This window comes from Heptranchias perlo, chromosome 7 (genome assembly GCF_035084215.1).
Source record: "Heptranchias perlo isolate sHepPer1 chromosome 7, sHepPer1.hap1, whole genome shotgun sequence".
NCBI classification, from domain to species: domain Eukaryota; kingdom Metazoa; phylum Chordata; class Chondrichthyes; order Hexanchiformes; family Hexanchidae; genus Heptranchias; species Heptranchias perlo.
Window position 1 is genome coordinate 84,153,208 of NC_090331.1, and position 25,197 is coordinate 84,178,404.

Consider the following 25,197-nt stretch of genomic DNA (forward strand, 5'->3'; position numbering starts at 1 on the left):
CGACCTGAAACGTTAACTCTGTTTCTTTCTCCACTGATGCTGCCTGACTTGCTGAATATTTCCAGCATTTTCTGTTAGAAAGCCTACTGAGTTAATCATGTAACTTCTGATGCCTTGAGAAATTCAATCCAGCTGCACAATGGACAGGTCAAACTGGGTTAGTTAACAGACTTTTAAGACATAGGAATCGGGGCAAATATACGCTCATCATTTGAGACTCAGTACAGGCCACTAGGAAAAGAGATGCTCCCACAGCCCAACAGGAAGACACTACTGAAAGCAGTCTCCAGTTTGTACGCTCCTGTAACAACAGGCGGTTACTAAATCCAGAGCAAATGATGAGGGCCAAAGCTGACAAAATAAAATGAAGAGACACACAAAAACTCATCAAGCCACCCTCCTCATCAAACACCTAGAAATTTATTTTATATATTTATATATAGTATACATTTTTACACAGAAGAAAAATAAACCTTTTGCTATTGGGTATAATTGAAACCAGCCAAGTTGATACGAGGTAAAAGCATCCCAATCTGCAGATTTTTTATGGGATGAGCAAATTATGGCTCCAACTGAACCACTTATTTGAGAATGTCAACCCATCCGCCACTCTCTAAGACCCTCTTTAAAACCCACCTCTGATTAATTTTTGGTCACCCTCCTAGTATCTCCTTCTTTGGCTCGGTATTCATTTTTTCCCCTTATGCCCCTGTGCGCCTTTGGGACTTTTCTATGTTAAAGGCGCTGCATGAATGAAAGATGTTGTTGCTGAATGATAGCGTTGGTAATAGAACATTTCATGCTTTAACCTCTGTGTAGGCATTAAGTAACCCCAAGACTGCCATTGGAAAACCAATACACCAGGAGATTCTCTCACTCTGCTGTAAATAACCAGATTTAATGCACCTCACCTGTACAGTCAGATGACACTGCATTTCCCCCAAAACATCCTGATTTCTTTTGAATCCCGGGACTATGTTTTTGACAAGTTTCCTGCTTCTAATGCTTAGACAGAGATTTAGAGAGAATAGAGAATTCATCGGCAATGAGAAATTCACCGGCAATGTAAAATTCACCTGAAATTTGTTCCAATTCTAGTTTTGACCAGGCAAAATTGTAAAGCGTACTACAGTTAAAATTTACCAGTTATGACAGAGCCTTCAAGATTTTACACTACGATGCTTCTGCCATGTCAAAGATTGGACTGAATTACAACAGAAATATAGCCATAGACATGTCTCTTCAAACACAACTCTTCCCAGTTTCACTCGTTACTCAGGCACATGGCCACTGGACAGCTTTTAAAACACTTCAACCAGCATGAGATGCTAGAGCGATAAAAATGCATAACTTGATACCTCATGGAGTATTGAGACGAATAGCATAGATGTATTTAAGGGGAGGCTAGGTAAATACATGAGGGAGAAAGGAATAGAAGGATATGTTGATGGAGTGAGGTGAAGTAAGGTGGGAGGAGGCTCATGTGGAGCATAAATGGCCTGTTTCTGTGCTGTAAATTCTATTTAATACAAGAAACTGTACTTTCACCATTTTAACAATGTAGATGAAATTTAATTACCTTTAGTGATAGAATTTTACCAATATTGTTAATATTTATTAGACCATTTTATAGGCTACAGTCTACTTGGCTGTCACAAGTAACTAAGATTTGCTGTAATAAGCATCCACAGTAAATCCCATAGGGTGGTGTTGTGAATGGAGGCCGTGACTCCTGTTAAAATGGTACGATGCTATACCAGTGAAAGTGAATTTTATTACAACATCCTGCATTTTAGTGAAACACTATTAAGGCTAATACATGCTAAATAGTTATTACTGCTTCAACTAATGCCTGTGGCTCCTGAACTGTTTTTATTAAATTTAATTAAAAATTAATTACAGGATTTTGTAATAAAATTAACTTTCATTGGTGTAGCAACATACCATTTTAACAGGAGTCACGACCCCCATTCACAACACCTCCTTATGGGTTTTACTGTGGATGCTATCATGAAATCCAAAAAGCTGTTCAGTTTGGGGGTCAATTGAAAATTTCAAAACTGATGATAGATTTTTGTTAGGTAAGGGTATTAAGGGATATGGAACCAAGGAGGGTAGATGGAGTTAAGATACAGATCAGCCATGATCTAACTGAATGGCGGAACAGGCTCATAGGGCTGAATGGCCTACTCCTGTTCCACTGAACTGTTGGGTGTACCTCAATGCACTGGCTCACGCTGGCTCCCATCAGTGCAGTCCATGATTATTGGTGATTGGGCTAAAACACAGAGCTTCCCCATGCAAGCATGGAGTCCTGGTCAGCTACAAAGCAGAGCTGACACTGGAATCCTGTAACTACCCATCCGATTTTCAGCATTAGGAATAACGCACGAGTACCATGTTCCCTTTCTTGCACCTCATATTCCTTGTGCTCGTGAAGCGAGATTGTCAAATTACTAATAAAATAATGTGCAGTTATGTACTGTGCACTTCTGAACATGTGGAATTGGATTGAAAAGGGCCCACTATTTCCATTAGGACCTAAAAAAGCCAGCGAGCACAGACATGCTTTTGCTTCCTCCATTTGGTCTGAATTTGAATGTAGGTCCCAGAATATATTTTGCATAGATCTAAAGTTTGCACTTTGTTTACCCTCAAAAACATTTTAATGCAGTATATAACAAATTCAATCACAGAACTATGGAAATTAAAACATATTTTCAACCATCTAACACATTGGGCGTTACATTAAATCCTAATTAGCAATAGTGTCCCATCTACCTTAGTCTACTGAAAAGCTTTATTGCAGTGCAGCTGCAGATCTAGAAGCGTTCTTACCTGCTCCATTAACCTGTTGCTACTGACATTGTGAATACAATTTAAATGCGTTTCTGTCATTCCAGCTGCTTTAATTATTGGCATTGTTGATGTGGAGCTGTGAGCAGCGATGTCATTCTAACCGCTTCAGATACTGGAAACTCTAGGACTGATTGTCGTGATACTTCACTCCCCAAATATTGTACCACTGACACGGACACTACTGTTCAACAGCTCTACCAAATAAACCCTTTTGTCGACTGAACAGTTTTCTGAGGATGACACGAGCAAATGTTTAAATTGGCAGTGCCGACAGGAGGAAAAAATGATAACAGTGGAGATATTTTGCACCATCAAGGAGAGGGATGTTACTACCGGGAAAATAAAACACATCCATTTGAGGCAACAAGTGTCAGCATCAAGTTCCCGGGTGAGATAGGGCCAAGCTTCAGAGCAAAGCACCTTCTACTCTGCCCCAACAATGTGACTTAAGCCCAACTTTAGAAGAACACGCCTTAGAGCACCAATGTGACATTTTTCAAGTGTCTAAGTCACTAATAAATCCAATAAGGAATTCAGGATAAATTTCTCAATTTAGAGTGGTGAGAATGTGGAACTCACTATCACATGGAGTGGTTGAGGCGAATAGCATTTAATAGGAAGCCAGATAAGTACATGAGGGAGGAAGGAAGAGAAGGATATGTTAATAGGGTGAAGTATGGTATGGTGGGAGGAGCTTCGTGTGGCCTGTTTCTGTGCTGTAAATTATATGTAATTTTGTACAGCTTGTGCTGGAGTCCGATTGCTAGATTAGAGCCAAATTAGGGACAGGGTTGTGGGCCCATTCCTACCAGCGACTAGCACCTTAAACAAACCGCAGCTAGTGTCACCACAGGCTGGAGGTTGCCCCACCAAAACTGACTGCCCCTCGGGTACAGACACCATGGCAGCACGTTTATAGATGTTGATTTTTTTTGTTTTGTTTTGTTTCCTGGCACCTCCAAAGTCCCAATGTTATGGTAAGTAGTTACTCCCTCTTTCCATTAAAGTAGGCTGCTTCTTACTTGAAGGAATTGCAAACAGTAAAATGACCACAACATATATGTTACATGACAGACAGCAAAAACATGAAGCATCGACCAGTGTTTAGTGTGACCTGCTGCATCCTGTGGAAGGGAACACCACAAAAACCCCATTACAAACAAAATGTAAAGCAAAACAATACAGCGTGGGCTTGGGAGTGACAGTAAGACATTCTGTCCAGTGAATGAGGCTCCGGTATACAACCAGCAATATTCAAGGTCATGCAATAAAACCACCTCAACATCAACCACAGTCAGGCAAGCATGCTGCTTACTTACTTCTTCTGGGTGGGAGAGGGGAGAGAGAAAACTCGATTCTGGCCTCTTGTGCATCCCCGATTTCCTTCACCCCTCCATGGGCGGCCGTGCCTTCAGCTTCCTAGGCTCTAAGCTCTGGAATTCCCTCCCTAAATCTCTCCACCCGGTGTCAAATTTTGTCCAATCACGCTCCCATAAAGCACCTTGGGACGCTTTACTACGTTAAAGGCGCTGTGTAAATGCATGTTGTTGTAGAGGAGGGCTAGGTAAACATACCGATGAGTTTTCTTTTGAGGGACGGAGGATAAAAAGAGAGGGGGAGCTGTGAGAACCCTGGGGGGTAGAGGGCTGGAGGGAAGACAAGTCTTTGTGAAAACTTTGTGAGAACCGTGCTAGTGTAACAAGTCCTTGATTTTATTCAAAGAAACACTTGATTCATCTGGCAGGCTTTCTTCATTCCAGATCACAGCATTCAGCAGCCATCTCAAGTTACGCTACAAAAATCAAGTGCACTCTGAAAGTTACACACACACCAAATATCAGTCCTCAAGTGTTAAGGGAAGACAAATATCTGCATCATCAGTGTCTGATATGTTGGCAGGAAACGGGAATTACTTTAACCAGCACAAATTTGTTTTGAAAGGGCCATCTATCCTAGAAAACATCAGCGTGCTGCAAAGAGAATAATAAAGGCAAATGCAGGATAGGGACAGGAGAGGTGCACTGATCACTGAGTAAACGATTTCCACTATGCGGCTACTGTCAAACCATGTTTTGCCCATCTCTACCAGATACTGAGAAACTTTAACGGGTAAGGAAAACTTGCCGAAAGCACCCTGCTCCATTTTGTATTGCGAAGACTCGAATCTATGCAAGAGTTTGAAAAAAACCTTCTGATTCGTGCCTGAGACTCTGAATCTGTCTGTATTCAACAAAGGTGTATCAAATGGTGGGATATGGAGACCCTCCCATCACTGTCCCCAGGATTAAGATGCAAGGCCTTTGGAAACTGCACACATGGTTCAGTCCAGAATAAACACCACACCCAGTTCCATTTACAGTAATACTTGAGAAACAAAACTCACTGAGAAACAGTTGAAGTGTCTTGTGGGACGGTTATTTTATCCCTTCAGCTGTTTCTTCAAAACAATTTCAAGCTCTATTCGTGCCTGAAATGGAAAATGGTAACAGCGCTACTGCAGGTGTAAAAGCCACTCTGTGCTCCGCTAAGTTTTAACAGGAGGCCGATAACGGCTGTCCTAATATCAGCCGGAAAAACAGGAGGATCCTAACTTTATCCTTGGATACGAAAAGCAGGAGACAAACTGCATTGTGCAAAGAACCGTTAAATACTGCAGGCGATCCCCGAACGATTGCAGGGATCTCCGGTCACAGTCCGAGAGATTTCCGCACGGTTTGCTGGGCGATTTTGTAGAACTGCCCTCTATCGTCGCGCCACATCTTTGAGGCGTCCACGTTGGCTCCGCTTTCATCGTTAGGCTCTGCAAAAAGAACGTGGGAAAGCAACATTAGCAGCTGGAGCACACACTGTTAAATAACACAAGCAGCCCAAACTTGGGGACAAAGCTTTACTCATCCAGAAGTATGGAAAAGGGCAGTCAAAGCTGTGACAGCTAGAGCCAGGTGGTGCTACAGCCAAGAAGCCGAACCCCTCCCTGAACTTTGCTACGTAGAATCATAGACTCTTACAGCACAGGAGGCAGCCATTCGGCCTATGCAGGCTCTTTGAAAAAGCTGTCCAATTAGTCCCTGTTCTTTTCCCATAGTCCTGCAACTTTTTCCTTTTCAAGTATTTATCCAATTCCCTTTTGAAAGTTACTACTGAATCTGCTTCCACCACCCCTAAAAAAATTACTCATCTCCCCTCTGGTTCTTTTTCCAATTATCTTAAATCTGTGTCCTCTGGTTACTGACCCTCCTGCCAGTGGGAACAGTTTCTTCCTATCTATTCTGTCAAAACCCTTCAACATATTGAACACCTCTATTAAATCTGCCCTTAACCTTCTCTGTTCTAAGGAGAACAATCCCAGCTTCTCCAATCTCTCCACATAACTGAAGTCCCTTATCCCTGGTACCATTCTAGTAAATCTGCTCTGCACCCTTTCCAAGATCTTGACATCCTTCCTAAAGTGTGGTGCCCAGAATTGGACACAATACTCCAACTGAAGCCTAACCAGTGATTTATGAAGGTTTAGCATAACTTATTTGTTTTTGTACTCTATGCCTCTATTAATAAAGTCAAGAATCCTGTATGTTTTTTTTTAAAAACAGCCTTATCAAGTTGTCCTGCCACCTTCAAAGATTTGTGGATGTGGGCCCCCAGGTGTCTCTGTTCCTGCACCCGCCTTAAAATTGTACCATTTAATTTATATTGCCTCTCCACATCCTTCCAAAATACGTTCCTGCACTGTGCAAATGTTTCCTTTTTACTGTTAAACATTGTTTTATATTTCATGAATACTTCAAAATACTCATGTAGACAGTGTACAGTTATAATAAAAACAGAAAACGCTGGAAATACTCAGCAAGTCAGGCAGGATCTGTGGAGAAAACAACAGAGTTAACATTTCAGGTCGAAGGCCTTTCTTCAGAACTGGAAGAAGTTGAAGATTAAACAGTTTTTAAACAAGTACAGAATCAGGCAAAGGGGGAGAGGGAGGGAGGAAGGGGAGGGAAGAACAAAAGGTAAGGTCTATGAAATGGTGGAGGGCAGGAGTGATTAAATGACAAAAGGGATGATGGTGCAAGGCAAGGAGGGTGGTAATGGGACAAGAAACAAAAGATGGGTCTAGAGGAGGTGTAAACAGTAACAGCAGATCCATTACCAGCACTTGCTGCCCAAAAAAATAGGAGCAGTGGTTATGATCTGAAGTTATTGAAATCAATATTGAGTCTGGAAGGTTGTAAAGTGTCTAATCGAAAGATGAGATGCTGTTCCTCGAGCTTCCGTTAAGCTTCATTGTAACAGTGTAAGAGGCCGAGGAAAGAGAGGTCAGAGTGGGAGTGGGACGGGGAATCAAAACGGCAAGCGACCAGCAGGTCAGGGCCACGCTTGCGGACAGAGCGGAGGTGTTCAGCAAACCGATCACCCAGTCGGTGTTTGATCTCCCCAATGTAGAGGAGGCCGCATTGTGAGCAGCGAATACAGTATACTAAATTGAAAGAAGTACAAGTAAATCACTGATTCACCTGGAAAGTGTGTTTGGGGCCCTGGACGGTGGGAAGGGAGGAGGTGATGGGATAGGTGTTGCGTCTCCTGCGCTCACAGTATACGGTTGTGATACTTGTGTACAACTGATGTACAACACGGTTGAACACAATGATCCACTGTGCAACTTAAGGTAGAAGACTTAGAAAAGATTATAAATTAGTATAAAATAGGAACGCAAAAAAAAACATAATTAAATTAAGAACAAAGTTAAGTCCATAAGCCTATTAACTACTGTGCTACATACATGCACGTGTATTTGTTTATGTTTCGAGGTGATGCATTTCAAGCTATCAAACCAAGATTTTCAGTCACCTGTTGATTCTAGGGTTACCAACTCCGGTTGGATGTATTCCTGGAGGTTTCATCATATGACCTCCTGCCTCCAACTGCACTGCCCAATCAAACAGCTTTTTTTCCCATCTCCAATGTTTTTATAACTAATAAATGAAAGTGTTCAAAGAAAATTAAAATACACAATTTTTTTTAGTGCCCTATATGATTTTTCTCCTGGGTTACTTGCAGCAATGTCTAGAAGATCAATCTTTAATTCCTGGAAACTCCAGGACAATCCTGGAGGGTTGGTAACCCCAGTTGATTTCTCCTCCAGCCTCGTCATTCTTCCTTTGAAACTTTCCACCCTCAGTTATTTTGTTCTTCCCCTGCTCAAATAATTTTCCACGGTCATTTCCAACTGGCACATTCTGTGCCCTTGCACTTCTCTCTCTGCAGCACAGCCCTTTCTCATTCCCACAATTATGGTTTTCACCCGGGTCTGTTCCTCTGGGTCTGTTTATTTTGAACCAGTGTCCTTCATTTGTTTCCTCCTTCCCAACCTCTATTTTCTCAGTCTTCCTTCTCATTTATCTCTTCCTTGCATTCTTCTTAGAACTTTGCTACCTCCAACAGGTACAGCCCAATCCATTCAGCAACAACACTCAACACTTTCGATATTAATTCTTGTACACAGCACAGGCTTCCTGTCCACATTAACCTCACTTCCTATGTCACGATTTTTGTGCCATGCTTTTTAATGGCTAAATTTTATAATGGGAATAGGCCATTTGTGTTTTATAATGTAATTGAAGGCCATTGGCACTAGGTGGCGATGTGACCCAGGCCCACCTGTCATTTCCATTTTCAACCTATTTTTAGGTGTTTTGCAGCCCGAGGGTCAGTTCTTTTTTTGTTTTCCCAATATTTTTATTTTAGTCTTCAATTTTGAAATTTAACATTGAAAATCCCTTTCCCCATCACTTCCTTCTGGTCCCCAGCCACCTGCAAACCTGCTGCTCCTCCCACGCCCTAGCCCCATTCTAGAATCCGATGGGGCTCACTCTCCCTGTGGCCCAGTCTGTCATCTTCGCAGGTCTCCCAATCCAAGCCTTATGATGTTCCCTTACTGCATTCCAGGAGGTCACTCTTGTCAGATGTTTTGGACAGAGTTGGACTCCCCTGAGGCACATATAGCGCACACTATGTTATCACCTTAAATATCGGCTCCCTCCACCACCAGCGTACCATGCCTGCAGCGTGTACTACCTGCAGGATGCACTGCAGCAACTCGCCAAGGATTCTTCGACAGCACCTCCCAAACCTGGTACTTCCACCACCTAGAAGGGCAAGGGCAGCAGGTGCATGGGAACACCATCACATCCAAGTCACACACCATCCTGACTTGGAAATATATCGCCGTTCCTACATTGTCGCTAAGTCAAAATCCTGGAACTCCCTACCTAACAGCTCAGTGGGAGCACCTTCACCACATGGACTCAAGAAGGCGGCCCACCACCACCATCTCAAGGGCAACTAGGGATGGGCAATAAATGCCGGCCTTGCCAGCGACGCCCACATCCCAAGAATGAATATAAAAAAGGCTACCATTAGAAGATCTGTCTTATGAAGTGTACGTTGTTCTTAATTCAATTTGTTTAAAAGGATTCACATTTATATAGATCTTTATCGTTATCTAGGCAAATGTTAGTTTGCACACAGCAAAGTCCCACAGACAGCAAATTGTGGTGGCGACATGGATATGAATTTGGCTAAGAGACAGAAAGCAGAGAGTAGTGGTGAATGGTTATTTTTCAGACTGGAGGGAAGTATACAGTGGTGTTCCCCAGGGGTCAGTATTAGGACCACTGCTCTTATTAATATATATATATATATATATATATATTTATTATGACCTGGACATGGGTATACAGGGCATAATTTCAAAGTTTGCAGATGACACGAAACTCGGAAATGTAGTAAACAGTGAGGAAGATAGTAACAGACTTCAGGAGGACACAGACTGGTGAAATAGGCAGACACATGGCAGTCGTGGATTTTGGTAGGAAGAATAAGAGGCAATATAAGCTAAATGGTACAATTTTAAACCGGGTGCAGGAACAGAGAGACCTGGGGGTACGTGTACAATTTTTTGAATGTGGCAGGATAAGTTGAAAAGGCAGTTAAAAAAAGCATATGGGATCCTGGGCTTTATTGATAAAGGCATGAAGTACTAACGCAAGGAAGTTATGCTAAACCTTTATAAATCACTGGTTTAGCTCCCAGCTCAAGTATTGTGTCCAATTCTGGGCACCACACTTTAGGAAGGACGTCAAGGCTTTGGAGAGGGTGCAGAGGAGATTTACTAGATTGATACCAGGGATGAGGGACTTCAGTTATGTGGAGAGACTGGAGAAGCTGGAATTGTTCTCCTCAGAGCAAAGAAGGTTAAAGGGAGAAACTGTTTCCAGTGCCAGAAGGATCGGTAACCAGAGGACACAGATTTAAAATAATCTTGCAAAAGAGCCAGAGGTGAGATGAGGAGAATTTTTTTTACAGTGAGTTGTTGTGATCTGGAATGCGTTGCCTGAAAGGGTGGTGGAAGCAGATTCAACAATAACTTTCAAAAGGGAACTGGATGAATATTTGAAGGGGGAAAATTTGAGGGCTACGGGGAAAGGGCAGGGGAATAAAACAAACCCAGTCCTCCCCAGAAATACAGGCTGTTTCCATTATAAATGACGCAGTTTACATCCAAACAGCGCCTAAGTCAACAAGGCCTTACAGAGGACAAACGTTTCATCACAGGCCCAAAGTCTTGCACAGTTCGTGCCGATGTAAAACGGCTGTCATGCTTTGCTTTTGAATCTCCCAAAGCCACTGTCCATTGGCGTTCTCTCTCTCTCTCTCTCACCCACCCCCACTGGCGTTCTCTCTCCCTTCCCACTGGCGTTCTCTCCCTCCCTCCCCACTGGCTTTCTCCCTCCCTCCCCACTGGCTTTCTCTCTCTCTCTCTCTCCCTTCCCACTGGCGTGCGTTCTCTCTCTCTTCCCACTGGCGTTCTCTCTCTCCCTCTCCCTTTCTTCCCACTGGCGTTCTCCCTCTCCCTTTCCACTGGCGTTCTCTCTCTCCCTCTCCCTTCCCACTGGCGTTCTCTCTCGACCTCTCCCTTCCCACTGGCGTTCTCTCCCTCCCTCTCCCTTCCCACTGGCGTTCTATCCCTCCCTCTCCCTTCCCACTGGCGTTCTCTCCCTCCCTCTCCCTTCCCACTGGCGTTCTCTCCCTCCCTCTCCCTTCCCACTGGCGTTCTCTCCCTCCCTCTCCCTTCCCACTGGCGTTCTCTCCCTCCCTCTCCCTTCCCACTGGCGTTCTCCCTCTCCCTTCCCACTGGCGTTCTCTCCCTCCCTCTCCCTTCCCACCGGCGTTCTCTCCCTCCCTCTCCCTTCCCACTGGCGTTCTCTCCCTCCCTCTCCCTTCCCACTGGCGTTCTCTCCCTCCCTCTCCCTTCCCACTGGCGTTCTCTCCCTCCCTCTCCCTTCCCACTGGCGTTCTCCCTCTCCCTTCCCACTGGCGTTCTCTCCCTCCCTCTCCCTTCCCACCGGCGTTCTCTCCCTCCCTCTCCCTTCCCACCGGCGTTCTCTCCCTCCCTCTCCCTTCCCACCGGCGTTCTCTCCCTCCCTCTCCCTTCCCACCGGCGTCCTCTCCCTCCCTCTCCCTTCCCACCGGCGTTCTCTCCCTCCCTCTCCCTTCCCACCGGCGTCCTCTCCCTCCCTCTCCCTTCCCACTGGCATTTTCTCTCGCCCTCTCCCTTCCCACTGGTGGTCTCTCTCTCTCCCTCTCCCTTCCCACTGGCGTTCTCTCTCTCCCTCTCCCTTCCCACTGGCGTTCTCTCTCTCTCCCTCCCTTCCCACTGGCGTTCTCTCTCTCTCCCTCCCTTCCCACTGGCGTGTGTTCTCTCTCCCTCCCTTCCCACTGACGTGTGTTCTCTCTCTCCCACCCTTCCCACTGGCGTGTGTTCTCTCTCTCCCACCCTTCCCACTGGCGTGTGTTCTCTCTCTCCCACCCTTCCCACTGGCGTGTGTTCTCTCTCTCCCACCCTTCCCACTGGCGTGTGTTCTCTCTCTCCCTCTCTCTCTCTTCCCACTGGCGTGTGTTCCCTCTCTCCCTTCCCACTGGCGTTCTATCCCGCTCTCCCTTCCCACTGGCGTTCTCTCCCGCTCTCCCTTCCCACTGGCGTTCTCTCCCGCTCGGCCTTCCCACTGGCGTTCTCTCCCGCTCTCCCTTCCAACTGGCGTTCTCTCCCGCTCTCTCTTCCCACTGGCGTGCACTCACTCTCTCTCTCTCTCTCTCTCTCTCTCCCCCCTTCCCACTGGCGTTCTCTCTCTCCCTCTCCCTTCCCACTGGCGTTCCACTGACGTTCTCTCTCTCCCTTCCCACTGGCGTTCTCTCTCTCCCTCTCCCTCCCCACTGGCGTTCTCCCTCTCCCTCCCCACTGGCGTTCTCTCTCTCCCTCTCCCTCCCCACTGGCGTTCTCTCTCTCCCTCTCCCTCCCCACTGGCGTTCTCCCTCTCCCTCCCCACTGGCGTTCTCCCTCTCCCTCCCCACTGGCGTTCTCCCTCTCCCTCTCCCTCCCCACTGGCGTTCTCCCTCTCCCTCTCCCTCCCCACTGGCGTTCTCTCTCTCCCTCTCCCTCCCCACTGGCGTTCTCTCTCTCCCTCTCCCTCCCCACTGGCGTTCTCTCTCTCTCTCTCCCTCCCTCTCCCTCCCCACTGGCGTTCTCTCTCTCCCCCTCTCCCTCCCCACTGGCGTTCTCTCTCTCCCTCTCGCTCTACCCAATGGCGTGCTCTCTCTCGTGCTCTCTCTCTCTCTACCCAATGGCATGCTCTCTCTCTCTCTACCCAATGGCATGCTCTCTCTCTCTCTACCCAATGGCATGCTCTCTCTCTCTCTACCCAATGGCATGCTCTCTCTCTCTCTACCCAATGGCATGCTCTCTCTCTCTCTACCCAATGGCATGCTCTCTCTCTCTCTACCCAATGGCATGCTCTCTCTCTCTCTCTACCCAATGGCATGCTCTCTCTCTCTCTCTACCCAATGGCATGCTCTCTCTCTCTACCCAATGGCATGCTCTCTCTCTCTACCCAATGGCATGCTCTCTCTCTCTACCCAATGGCATGCTCTCTCTCTCTCTACCCAATGGCATGCTCTCTCTCTCTCTCTACCCAATGGCATGCTCTCTCTCTCTCTCTACCCAATGGCATGCTCTCTCTCTCTCTACCCAATGGCATGCTCTCTCTCTCTCTACCCAATGGCATGCTCTCTCTCTCTCTACCCAATGGCATGCTCTCTCTCTCTCCACCCAATGGCATGCTCTCTCTCTCTACCCAATGGCATGCTCTCTCTCTCTACCCAATGGCATGCTCTCTCTCTCTCTACCCAATGGCATGCTCTCTCTCTCTCTACCCAATGGCATGCTCTCTCTCTCTCTCTCTACCCAATGGCATGCTCTCTCTCTCTCTACCCAATGGCATGCTCTCTCTCTCTCTACCCAATGGCATGCTCTCTCTCTCTCTACCCAATGGCATGCTCTCTCTCTCTACCCAATGGCATGCTCTCTCTCTCTACCCAATGGCATGCTCTCTCTCTCTACCCAATGGCATGCTCTCTCTCTCTACCCAATGGCATGCTCTCTCTCTCTACCCAATGGCATGCTCTCTCTCTCTACCCAATGGCATGCTCTCTCTCTCTACCCAATGGCATGCTCTCTCTCTCTACCCAATGGCATGCTCTCTCTCTCTACCCAATGGCATGCTCTCTCTCTCTCTCTACCCAATGGCATGCTCTCTCTCTCTCTCTCTACCCAATGGCATGCTCTCTCTCTCTCTCTCTACCCAATGGCATGCTCTCTCTCTCTCTCTCTCTCTCTCCCCCCCCCCCCAATGGCATGCTCTCTCTCTCTATTCCCCCCCGAATGGCATTCTCTCTCTCTCTCTCCCCAATGGCATTCTCTCTCTCTCTCCCCAATGGCATTCTCTCTCTCTCTCCCCAATGGCATTCTCTCTCTCTCTCCCCAATGGCATTCTCTCTCTCTCCCCCAATGGCATTCTCTCTCTCTCTCTCTCTCTCTCTCTCCCCCCCCCCTCAATGGCATTCTCTCTCTCTCTCTCTCTCTCTCTCTCTCCCCCCCCCCCCCCACCATGGCATTCTCTCTCTCTCTCTCTCTCCCACCCCAAGGCATTCTCTTTCTCTCTCTCCCCCCCCCATGGCATTCTCTCTCTCTCTACCCCCACCATGGCATTCTCTCTCTCTCTCCCTCCCCCCGCCATGGCATTCTCTCTCTCTCCCTCCCCCCCCATGGCATTCTCTCTCTCTCCCTCCCCTCCCCATGGCATTCTCTCTCTCTCTCTTCCCCCCCCCCATGGCATTCTCTCTCTCTCTCCCCCCCCTTGGCATTCTCTCTCTATCTTTCCCTCCCCCCCCCCCATGGCATTCTCTCTCTCTCCCCCCCTTGGTATTCTCTCTCTCTCTCCCCCCCCTTGGTATTCTCTCTCTCTCTCCCCCCCCTTGGCATTCTCTCTCTCTCCCCCCACCCACATGGCATTCTCTCTCTCTCCCCAATGGCATTCTCTCTCTCTCTCTCTCTCTCTCTCTCCCCCCCCCCCAATGGCATTCTCTCTCTCTCTCCCCCCCCCCCAATGGCATTCTCTCTCTCTCTCTCTCTCCTCCCCCCCCACCACTGGCATTCTCTCTCTCTCTCTCTCCCCCCCCCCCCCCGCAATGGCATTCTCTCTCTCTCTCTCTCTTCCCCCCCCCCCATGGCATTCTCTCTCTCTCTCTCTCTCTCCCACAATGGCATTCTCTCTCTCTCTCTCTCTCTCCTCCCCCCCCCCATGGCATTCTCTCTCTCTCTCTCCCACAATGGCATTCTCTCTCTCTCTCTCTCTCTCTCCTCCCCCCCCCACCACTGGCATTCTCTCTCTCTCTCTCTCTCTCTCCCCCCCCCCCCCCCGCAATGGCATTCTCTCTCTCTCTCTCTCTCTCTCTCCCCCCCCCGCAATGGCATTCTCTCTCTCTCTCTCTCCCCCCCCCCCCCCCGCAATGGCATTCTCTCTCTCTCTCCCCTCCCAATAGCATTCTCTCTTTCTCTCTCTCTCTCTCTCTCCCCCCCCCCCCCACCCATGGCATTCTCTCTCTCTCCCCCCCCCCCCCATGGCATTCTCTCTCTCTCTCCCCCCCTTGGCATTCTCTCTCTATCTTTCCCTCCCCCCCCCCCATGGCATTCTCTCTCTCTCCCCCCCTTGGTATTCTCTCTCTCTCTCCCCCCCCTTGGTATTCTCTCTCTCTCTCCCCCCCCTTGGTATTCTCTCTCTCTCTCCCCCCCCTTGGTATTCTCTCTCTCTCTCCCCCCCCATGGCATTCTCTCTCTCTCCCCCCCTTGGTATTCTCTCTCTCTCTCCCCCCCCTTGGTATTCTCTCTCTCTCTCCCCCCCCTTGGTATTCTCTCTCTCTCTCCCCCCCCTTGGTATTCTCTCTCTCTCCCCCCACCCACATGGCATTCTCTCTCTCTCTCCCCAATGGCATTCTCTCTCTCTCTCTCTCTCCCCCCCCCCCCAATGGCATTCTCTCTCTCTCTCTCTCTCTTCCCCCCCCCAAAGGCATTCATTCTCTCTATCTCTCTCTCCCCCCCCCCCCCCAATGGCATTCTCTCTCTCTCTCTCTCTTCCCCCCCCCAAAGGCATTCATTCTCTCTATCTCTCTCTCCCCCCCCCCCCAATGGCATTCTCTCTCTCTCTCTCTCTCCCCCCCCCCCCCCCAATGGCATTCTCTCTCTCTCTCTCTCTTCCCCCCCCCAAAGGCATTCATTCTCTCTATCTCTCTCTCCCCCTCCCCCCCCATGGCATTCTCTCTCTCTCTCTTCCCCCCCCCCCCCATGGCATTCTCTCTCTCTCTCTTCCCCCCCCCCCCATGGCATTCTCTCTCTCTCTCTCGCTCTCCCCCCCACAATGGCATTCTCTCTCTCTCTCTCTCTCTCTCTCCTCCCCCCCCCCCATGGCATTCTCTCTCTCTCTCTCGCTCTCCCCCCCACAATGGCATTCTCTCTCTCTCTCTCTCTCTCTCTCCTCCCCCCCCCCCATGGCATTCTCTCTCTCTCTCTCTCTCTCCCCCCCCCCCGCAATGGCATTCTCTCTCTCTCTCTTCCCCCCCCCCCCATGGCATTCTCTCTCTCTCTCTCTCTCCCACAATGGCATTCTCTCTCTCTCTCTCTCCTCCCCCCCCCATGGCATTCTCTCTCTCTCTCTCTCTCCCACAATGGCATTCTCTCTCTCTCTCTCTCCTCCCCCCCCCATGGCATTCTCTCTCTCTCTCTCCCACAATGGCATTCTCTCTCTCTCTCTCTCTCCTCCCCCCCCCCCACCACTGGCATTCTCTCTCTCTCTCTCCCCCCCCCCCCCCCCGCAATGGCATTCTCTCTCTCTCTCTCTCCCCCCCCCCCCCCGCAATGGCATTCTCTCTCTCTCTCTCTCCCCCCCCCCCCCGCAATGGCATTCTCTCTCTCTCTCCCCTCCCAATAGCATTCTCTCTTTCTCTCTCTCTCTCTCTCTCCCCCCCCCCACCCATGGCATTCTTTCTCTCTCTCTCTCTCTCTCTCACTCCCCAATCGCATTCTCTCTCTCAGTCTCTCTTCCCCCCCCAATGGCATTCTCTCTCTCTCTCTCTCTATCCCCCCCAATGGCATTCTCTCTCTCTCTACCCCCCCCCATGTCACTCTCTCTCTCTCTCTCTCCCCAATCACATTCTCTCTCTCAGTCTCTCTCCATCTCTCTCCGTTCCCAATCACCAAGTGCTGGACCTTCAGGTGCTAAAAAGGAAGAGAAAGGAAGAGAAAGCAATTCCCACCACCCCCCACCAACTTCCATTTAAAAAAAAACACAATTTACGTACATGGATGTGCATAGCACGTGCTCAGTTAGTAGCACTCTCGCCTGAGCCAGAACGTCGTGGGTTCAAATCCCACTCCAGTGACTTGCGCACAAAATTTAGACTGACACTCCAGTGCAGTACTGAGGGCGTGCTACACTGTCGGAGGAGCCATTTTTCGGATGAGACGTTAAATTGAGGACCTGTCTGCCCTCTCAGGTGGACGTAAAAGATCCCATGGCACTATTCAAAGAAGAGTGGGTCAGTTCTCCCCAGTGTCCTGGCCAATATTTATCCCGCAACCAATATCACGAAAAACAGGTTATCTGGTCATTATCACATTGTGGTTTGTGGGACCTTGCTGTATGTAAATTGGCTGCTGCGTTTCCTACATTACAAGAGTGTTCTTTTCCTTTTCCTTTTTTTAAAAATAATGTTAGAACTTTCTTTAGGCAGGCTTGGGGTGTGGGCAGAGGAGGCACCTGGTTTTAGTGACTCCTGTTTCACTGGAGTTGCTCCACAGTATAATTAGGGTAGTTCCACTGAAACACAAGGAGATTGGATCCAATGCTGAGCCCAGGTAACAACTCCAGGCCTCCATTATAAATGCAAAATTGTGTCAAACATCTGGGACCCCCCGCCCCCACCACTTCAAAACAGGTTTCCTCTGGGGCCCCCTGATCCTGGTCAACAGCATAATCCGTGCTGAACTTTACCTGCCAGCATGCTCACGACTGAGAGAAGAATCTTCTCGACGCTCTGAACAGGACTCCATCGCTCCGCACTGCTCTCGTATCCCATGGGGTCATCGCCTGGAGCGTGAAGGATCGAGATGCAAACCCTCCCGTCTGGGTAAACTGTAGCAATAAATCAACGATCAAATAAAGAAGGGAGCCTGCGTGGATTACACTGTATACATGAACATTCGCAACCCACACTGCATAAATCAACCTGTTGCAAAGATTCCAGCACAAACAAGCAAGAATCCAATAAACTCTTCCTGCTAATAAGCAGGAGCCTCTTGGACTGTACCAAAATGATCACTTACCATTTGGGTGGAACATCTCTCCAGTGAAACGCATTTTTGGTGGACTGAGTGGATAATCGTGCGGGAAACTGAGGATAGCTGGAAACACTCCGCCTTCAAAACAGGTGTCCTCTGGGCCCCTAACAAACCAAACAGAAAGTCAGAGATTTGTGGCTCCTGAATCACACACAGGGATCACATCCGTTTCACCCTCCTCCTACCTCATTTAAAGCCGCTGGGACCTCACTTAAAACTGCTTAATTTTTAAATAGAGCAAGATGATCTTTAGTTTCTTCCCTGCTCATTAGGATACGAGCAGAAAGTACAAAGCGGGAAAAAGGCATTCAGTCCATCAAGCCCATTCCGTCCTGGGACCTGTGACCCCTGCTTTAAGGGGCACCATGGCCCTCCTCCTACCTCACTTGAATGCATATCTCCATGACCATCAAACCTTCTCAATAGATAGTGATCCAGTTCCCTTTTAAAAGGTGTGAACCGACTCCAGATCGACTACCTTATCACAGTCTGAGCTGCACTCCACTATTCTGTGGGATTATTGAGAACATTTTAAAAACTTAAATCACTCACCGAGATGTGAACTGGGGTGGAATGGGCATAGGATTAGATGATGGGGAAGGTTTAAACTAGAATGGCAGGGGGATGGGAACCTGAGCAGGGAGACAGAGGAGGGGGAAACAAGGATAGAAACAAAAGACAGGAAGGGAAGAAGCAATAGTGGAAGGCAGAGAAAACAAGGGCAAAAAACAAATAGGGCCATAGTGCAAAATAAAACTAAGATGACTAGCAATCTTAAAAAGACAAGTCTAAAGGCATTGTGTCTTAATGCGCGGAGCATTCGCAATAAGGTAGATGAATTAACAGCACAGATAGATATTAACGGGTACGATATAGTTGCGATTACGGAGACATGGCTGCAGGGTGACCAAGGATGGGAACTGAACATCCAGGGATATTCAATATTTAGGAAGGACAGGCAAAAAGGGAAAGGAGGTGGGGTAGCGTTGTTAGTAAAGGAGAAAATCCATGCAATAGTGAGGAAGGATATTGGCTCGGAAAATCATCATGTGGAATCTGTATGGGTGGAGCTAAGAAACACCATGGGGCAGAAAACGTTGGTGGGGGTTGTCTATAGGCCCCCAAACAGTAGTGGAGATGTAGGGGAGGGCATTAAACAGGAAATTAGAGACGAATGCAAGAAGGATATAACTATAATCATGGGTGACTTTAATCAACATATAGATTGGTCAAACCAAATTAGCAGTAATACTGTGGGGGAGGAATTCCTGGAGTGTGTACGTGATGGTTTTCTAGACCAATATGTTGAGGAACCAAGTAGATACGAGGCGATCGTAGACTGGGTATTGTGCAATGAGAAAGGATTAATTAACAATCTTGTTGTGCGGGGTCCCTTAGGGAAGAGCGACCATAACATGATAGAACTCCTCATTAAGATGGAGAGTGAAGTAGTTGAATCCGAAACTAGGGTCCTGAATCTAAATAAAGGAAATTACAAAAGTATGAGGTGTGAGTTGGCTATGATAGATTGGGGAACTTTACTAAAAGGGATGACGGTGGATAGGCAATGGCTAATATTTAAAGAACGTGTGCAGGAATTACAACAATTATTCACTCCTGTCTGGCGCAAAAATAAAACAGGAAAGGTGGCTCAACCGTGGCTTACAAAAGAAATTAGGGATAGTATTAGATCCAAAGAGGAGACATATAAAATTACTAGAAAAAGCGGTAAGCATGAGGATTGGGAGCAGTTTAGAATTCAGCAAAGGAGAACAAAGAGATTGATTAAGAGGGGAAAAAGAGAGTATGAGAGTAAACTAGCAGGGAACATAAAAACTGACTGTAAAAGCTTTTATAAATATGTCGAGAAAAAGATTAGTGAAGACAAATGTAGGTCCCTTACAGTCAGAAATGGGGGAAATTATAATGGGGAACAAAGAAATGGCAGAACAATTAAACACATACTTTGGTTCTGTCTTCACAAAGGAGGACACAAATAACCTGCCAGAAATGTTAGGGAACCAAGGGTCTAGTGAGAAGGAGGAACTGAAGGAAACCAATATTAGCAAAAAAAATAGTGCTAGGGAAATTAATGGGGCTAAAGGCTGACAAATCCCCAGGGCCTGATAATCTACATCCCAGAGTACTAAAGGAAGTGGCCCTGGAAATAGTGGATGCATCGGTGATCATCTTCCAAAATTATATAGACTCTGGAACAGTTCCTACAGATTGGAGGGGTGGCAAATGTAACCCCACTATTTAAAAAAGGAGAGAGAGAAAAAACAGGGAATTACAGACCAGTTAGCCTAACATCAGTAGTGGGGAAAATGCTAGAGTCTATTGTAAAAGATGTGATAACAGAACACTTGGAAGGCATTAATGGGATTGGACAAAGTCAACATGGGTTCATGAAAGGGAAATCATGCTTAACAAATCTACTGGAGTTTTTTTGAGGAGGTAACTAGTAGAATAGATAGGGGAGAACCAGTGGATGTGGTGTACTTGGATTTTCAGAAGGCTTTTGATAAGGTCCCACACAAGAGGTTAGTGTGCAAAATTAAAGCACATGGGATTGGGGGGAATATACTGGCATGGATTGAGAATTGGTTGACAGACAGGAAACAGAGAGTAGGAATAAACGGGTCTTTTTCCGGGTGGCAGGCAGTGACTAGTGGGGTACCGCAGGGATCAGTGCTTGGGCCCCAGCTATTCACAATATATATCAATGATTTGGATGAGGGAACTAAATGTAATATTTCCAAGTTTGCAGACGACACAAAGCCGGGGTGGAATGTGAGCTGTGAGGAGAATGCAAAGAGGCTCCAATGTGATTTAGACAAGTTGGGTGAGTGGGCAAGAACACGGCAGATGCAGTATAATGTGGATAAATGTGAGGTTATCCACTTTGGTTGTAAAAACAGAAAGACAGATTATCTGAATGGTGATAGGTTAGGAAAAGGGGAGGTGCAACGAGACTTGGGTGCCCCTGTACACCAGTCACTGAAAGCGAGCATTCAGGTGCAGCAAGCAGTTCGGAAGGCGAATGGTATGTTGGCCTTCATTGCAAGGGGATTGAGTACAGAAACAGGGATGTCTTACTGCAGTTGTACAGGGCCTTGGTGAGACCACATCTGGAGTATTGTGTGCAGTTTTGATCTCCTTATCTGAGGAAGGATGTCCTTGCCATGGAGGGAGTCCAACGAAGGTTTACCAGACTGATTCCTGGGATGGCAGGACTGACGTATGAGGAGAGATTGGGTCGACTAGGCCTATATTCACTAGAGTTTAGAAGAATGAGAGGGGATATCATTGAAACATATAACATTCTAACAGGACTAGACAGTGGATGCAGGGAGGATGTTCCCAATGGATGGGGAATCCATAACCAGGGGTCACTGTCTCAGGATACAGGGTATGCCATTTAGAACTGAGCTGAGGAGAAATTTCTTCACTCAGAGGGTGGTGAACTTGTGGAATTCTCCACCACAGAAGGCAGTGGAGGCCAAGTCATTAAATATATTCAAGAAGGAGATAGATATATTTCTTAATGCTGAAGGGATCAAGGGATATGGGGAAAAAGCGGGAACAGGGTACTGAGTTAGACGATCAGCCATGATCATTTTGAATGATGGAGCAGGCCCGAAGGGCTGAATGGCCTACTCTTGCTCCTATTTTCTATGATTCTATGATTGAAGGATACTAACCCACCACAAGTCCTTCAATCAACAGGACTAACTGTAATTTTCAGTCACAATGGAAGTAGATCGCTATTATTTATTCAGCCATTCAAAACATCAAAGAACCACACTTATAATTTGGCCCTAAAAAGAAGCAATATCGTAGCTATACAAAACATACAATGTTAATGAAAAGCAGGGGAGTGTTTGTAACGCCTGCCAGGCATGGCAGGCTTTATGTTTGCGTTTTTTCCTGAAGACACATTCCATGCTGCGGCCATTATCCTTGTGTGAGCTAAACAGGGAGTGTCACCTGGCTGTTCAATTGTGGGGACATCACAGGATAGTTGTCTTGTCCACACACATTTTCCAGTATGGAGTCACTGAACACGTTTCAGGAACAGGCACTGCCATTGCTGCAGTGGCTGTGATCACCTAATCCTTGGCTCAGTGGTACTCTCGCCTCTGAGTCAGGGACTTGAGCTCACAATCTATGCTAACACTCCAGTGTAGTACTGAAGGAGTGCTACATTTTCGGAGGTGCTGTTAAACCGAGGCCCCATCTGCTCTCTCAGGTGGGCGTAAAAGATCCCATAGCACTATTTCGAAGAAGAGCAGGGTAGTTCTCCCTGGTGCCCTGGCAAACATTTATTCCTCAACCAACATCACCAAAACAGATTATCTGGTTATTTATCTCAGTGGTGTTTGTGCAACCTTGCTGTGTGCAAATTGGCCGCCCTGACTGTCTACCTAACAATTACTGCACTTCATTTGGCTGTGAAGTACTTCTGAGGATGTGAAAGACCCCGTATAAATAATTCAGCACAAACCAGGAATCCAAGCCTAGACCATTGATTGGTCATTTTCAATGTGTTGAGTCTGGGAGAATTGTGGCTTGAGCATTGTCCTGCACCTGAGAGGAGAGCAAAGATAGTGGCCCCATTGTTCCCACGACAGCAGCAGTATTTTCAGCATCATTAACCGGGCCACAATAAAACATGCTTTGGATTCTCCACACCACCACAATGGCTGCCAGTAAAATTGTCTTTTTAGTTAATGAGCAAACATCTGCCAGTTGATTAAGTGAAGTGTGCCAAATGCATCCCGGCCTAAACACACACTTCCGTGCAGTCAAGGAGCCCTAATCCCGTAAACCCATACAACAATGTACCCAATGTAAGCATGCCATTCTTCATATTCCTGCACCCATAGGAACATAGGACGGAACATAGGAGCTGGAGGAGGCCTTTCAGCCCCCCAAGCCTCCTCCGCCATTCAATTAGATCATGGCTGATCTGTATCCTAACTCCATCTACCCACCTTGGTTCCACATCCTTTAATACCCTTACCTATCAAAAATCTATCAATCTCAGTTTTGAAATTTTAAATTGACCCCCAGCCTCAACAGTTTTTTGGGGAAGACTGTTCCAGATTTCCATTCCTCTTTGAGTGAAGAGGTGCTTCCTGACATCACCCCTGAACGGCCTAGCTCTAATTTTAAGGTTCTGGACTCCCCCACCAGAGGAAATAGTTTCTCTCTATCTACCCTATCAATACTTTAATCATCTTAAACACCTCAATTAGATCACCCCTTAATCTTCTATACTCAAGGGAATACAAGCCTAGTCTATGCAACCCGTTGCTAAAAGGGTTATAATTTAACCCTTTTAGCAATGGGTATCATTCTGGTGAATCTGCACTGCACCCCTCCAATATATCCTTCCTGAGGTGTGGCGCCCAAGACTGAAGGCAGTACTCCAGATGGGGTCTCACCAGAGCTCACCCACTGCAGGAGCAGCACCACCCCCACCCCCTCCCCCTCCCCAACACACTTACTTCAAACATCTCGAGTTACTGCCAATGTGGAATAAAGTTTTTATTAAAAGCCAGCCTCAGCTTTGACAAGCCCGGCCAGTTAACAGAGCCTTTGAAGCCCCTTCTTGCTTAGGAACCCAAACAACATACTCCCTCATTAACTGCAGTTCTGTTCCACCCAGTCACTTTAGATGGGGTTTCATTCTCCACCTTACAGGCAACAGAAAAACAGCTTGAAAAGCTCTAATTTCAAGGCTTTTTAAGTTAAAACCACCACTCTCTTTCAAATAATTGTTTTTGATCATTATTTTTCAAGCGATACAAGTCATCAAATACAAATTCTTTAAAAAAGGAACACCCATTGCACATTTACAATTGGCGGTTCTGAACTGACCACTGAAAGCGTACCACATAATTGAGGCTCAGATGACAGCACATGGCGTGGCAGCTGGTCAGGAGCTGTTCAGAACAGTCACCTGCACTACATACGAGTGTGTGAAGCAAGGAACAAGAAGATAACATCAGGTCTATCCACCGTGCCCTATCCGGATATGGTTCAACCATATACACCATTTACCCACTGCTCAACCAAGCAATCTCCTAGCAGAGGCCAAATAGCAGAGGAAATTTATAAATCACTGGTTAGGCCTCAGCTGGAGTATCATGTAAATTTTGGGCACCACACTTCAGGAGGGATGTCAAGGCCTTGGAGAGGGTGCACAGGAGATTTACTAGAATGGCTCATATCTTATCCAACATCGTCATGCTCACCCATCACCACTGCCCTTGCTAACCACCTTACCATTTTCAGCCATCTTGCCCTCAGACTCTAATTCTTTTCCCAAAGCACTTCATCTTACCAAATCTTTCCCAATCTTCAAAAGCCTCCTTAAAAAACTCTTCAACTACCTTCCCCAATTGGCTTCCCTACTCCTCTCTGGGTCTGACCCTCACTTGGTACTTTATTTTGCTATGTTAAAGGCACCAAATGCAAGCTACCACTTTGTCATTATTCTCTTTCCAGTTTTCCTGTTAGAAAGAAGAAAGACTTGCATTTATATAGCGCCTTTCACCTCAGGACATCCCAAAGCGCTTTACAGCCAATGAAGTACTATTTTTTTTGAAGTGTAGTCACTGTTGTAATGTAGGAAGCAGGCAGAACATTTGCACACAACAAGCTCCCACAAACAGCAATGTGATAATGACCAGATAATCTGTTTTAGTGATGTTGGTTGAGGTTTAATATTGGCCAGGACACCAAGGAAAACTCCCCTGCTCTTCTTCGAAATAATGCCGTGGGATCTTTTACGTCCACCTGAGAAGACAGACGGGGCCTTGATTCAACATCTCACCCGAAAGGTGTCACCTCCGACAATGCAGCACTCCCTTGGTACTGTCCTGGAGTGTCAGCCTAGATTTTGTGCTCAAGTCCGCTTCTACATCTTTCTTTTCTAATCTGCTTTCTTTCTTTCTCTCTTCCCCGACTTTTTTATCCAAAAATCTTTATTGTCTCTCTGGCCATCATCCTCCTTTAGACGCTGGGTAGCTGCAGTGAGTGCTACAAATTCAATGCAAGATAGTTGCACCGACAAGCTACAGCTTGTCTGGTGGGTTTTCAGTCTGGGACATTTATAGACAAGAAAATCATCGGGATGGTAACCAAGACCGCTTTAAAATCAGGATCTGGATTCTTCCCAGAGAATGCAGATATTGGCCCAATTTAACCTAGATGTTAGCTGAAGTCATAGAATGAGAGAAGAACAGCCCTTGATGAGGTTGTAGAAGGGATAATTACCCTTTCAAATCCACCTTAACCCTTCTCTTTTATATTTGCATAAACAGTTGGCAGAGACCTGCAAACCACAGCCTCAAACATAAGCCAAATACCTGGGGAATTCCACAAGTTCAATTCTCCTTGTGTACGCACTACATTAGAGGAACATTTGCAAATATTCCCCTCCTCTTCCCACAAGAAAGGGATGAGCGGTTTGTGGAAATAATTTTAAATACAGCTGAAATACAGTAAGTAGACATGCAGATGTCATCGTAAATCAGTCATGAAGA

The 25,197-nt window shown here is 46.9% G+C and overlaps 1 protein-coding gene across 1 annotated transcript in view; it reads right to left on the reverse strand.

The window, feature by feature from the left end:
• Nucleotides 1–400: 400 nt before the first annotated feature.
• Nucleotides 401–25,197, reverse strand: part of ube2g2 (ubiquitin-conjugating enzyme E2G 2 (UBC7 homolog, yeast)) — a 58,774-nt gene continuing 33,977 nt past the window's right edge. Inside the window, exons 4-6 of the mRNA XM_067988001.1 lie at nucleotides 17,627–17,745; nucleotides 17,295–17,435; nucleotides 401–5,659 (exon numbers count right to left, since the gene is read on the reverse strand). Coding sequence (XP_067844102.1) covers nucleotides 5,547–5,659; nucleotides 17,295–17,435; nucleotides 17,627–17,745 — 373 coding nt within the window. The 3' untranslated portion in view covers nucleotides 401–5,546. The remainder of the gene's footprint in view (nucleotides 5,660–17,294; nucleotides 17,436–17,626; nucleotides 17,746–25,197) is intronic.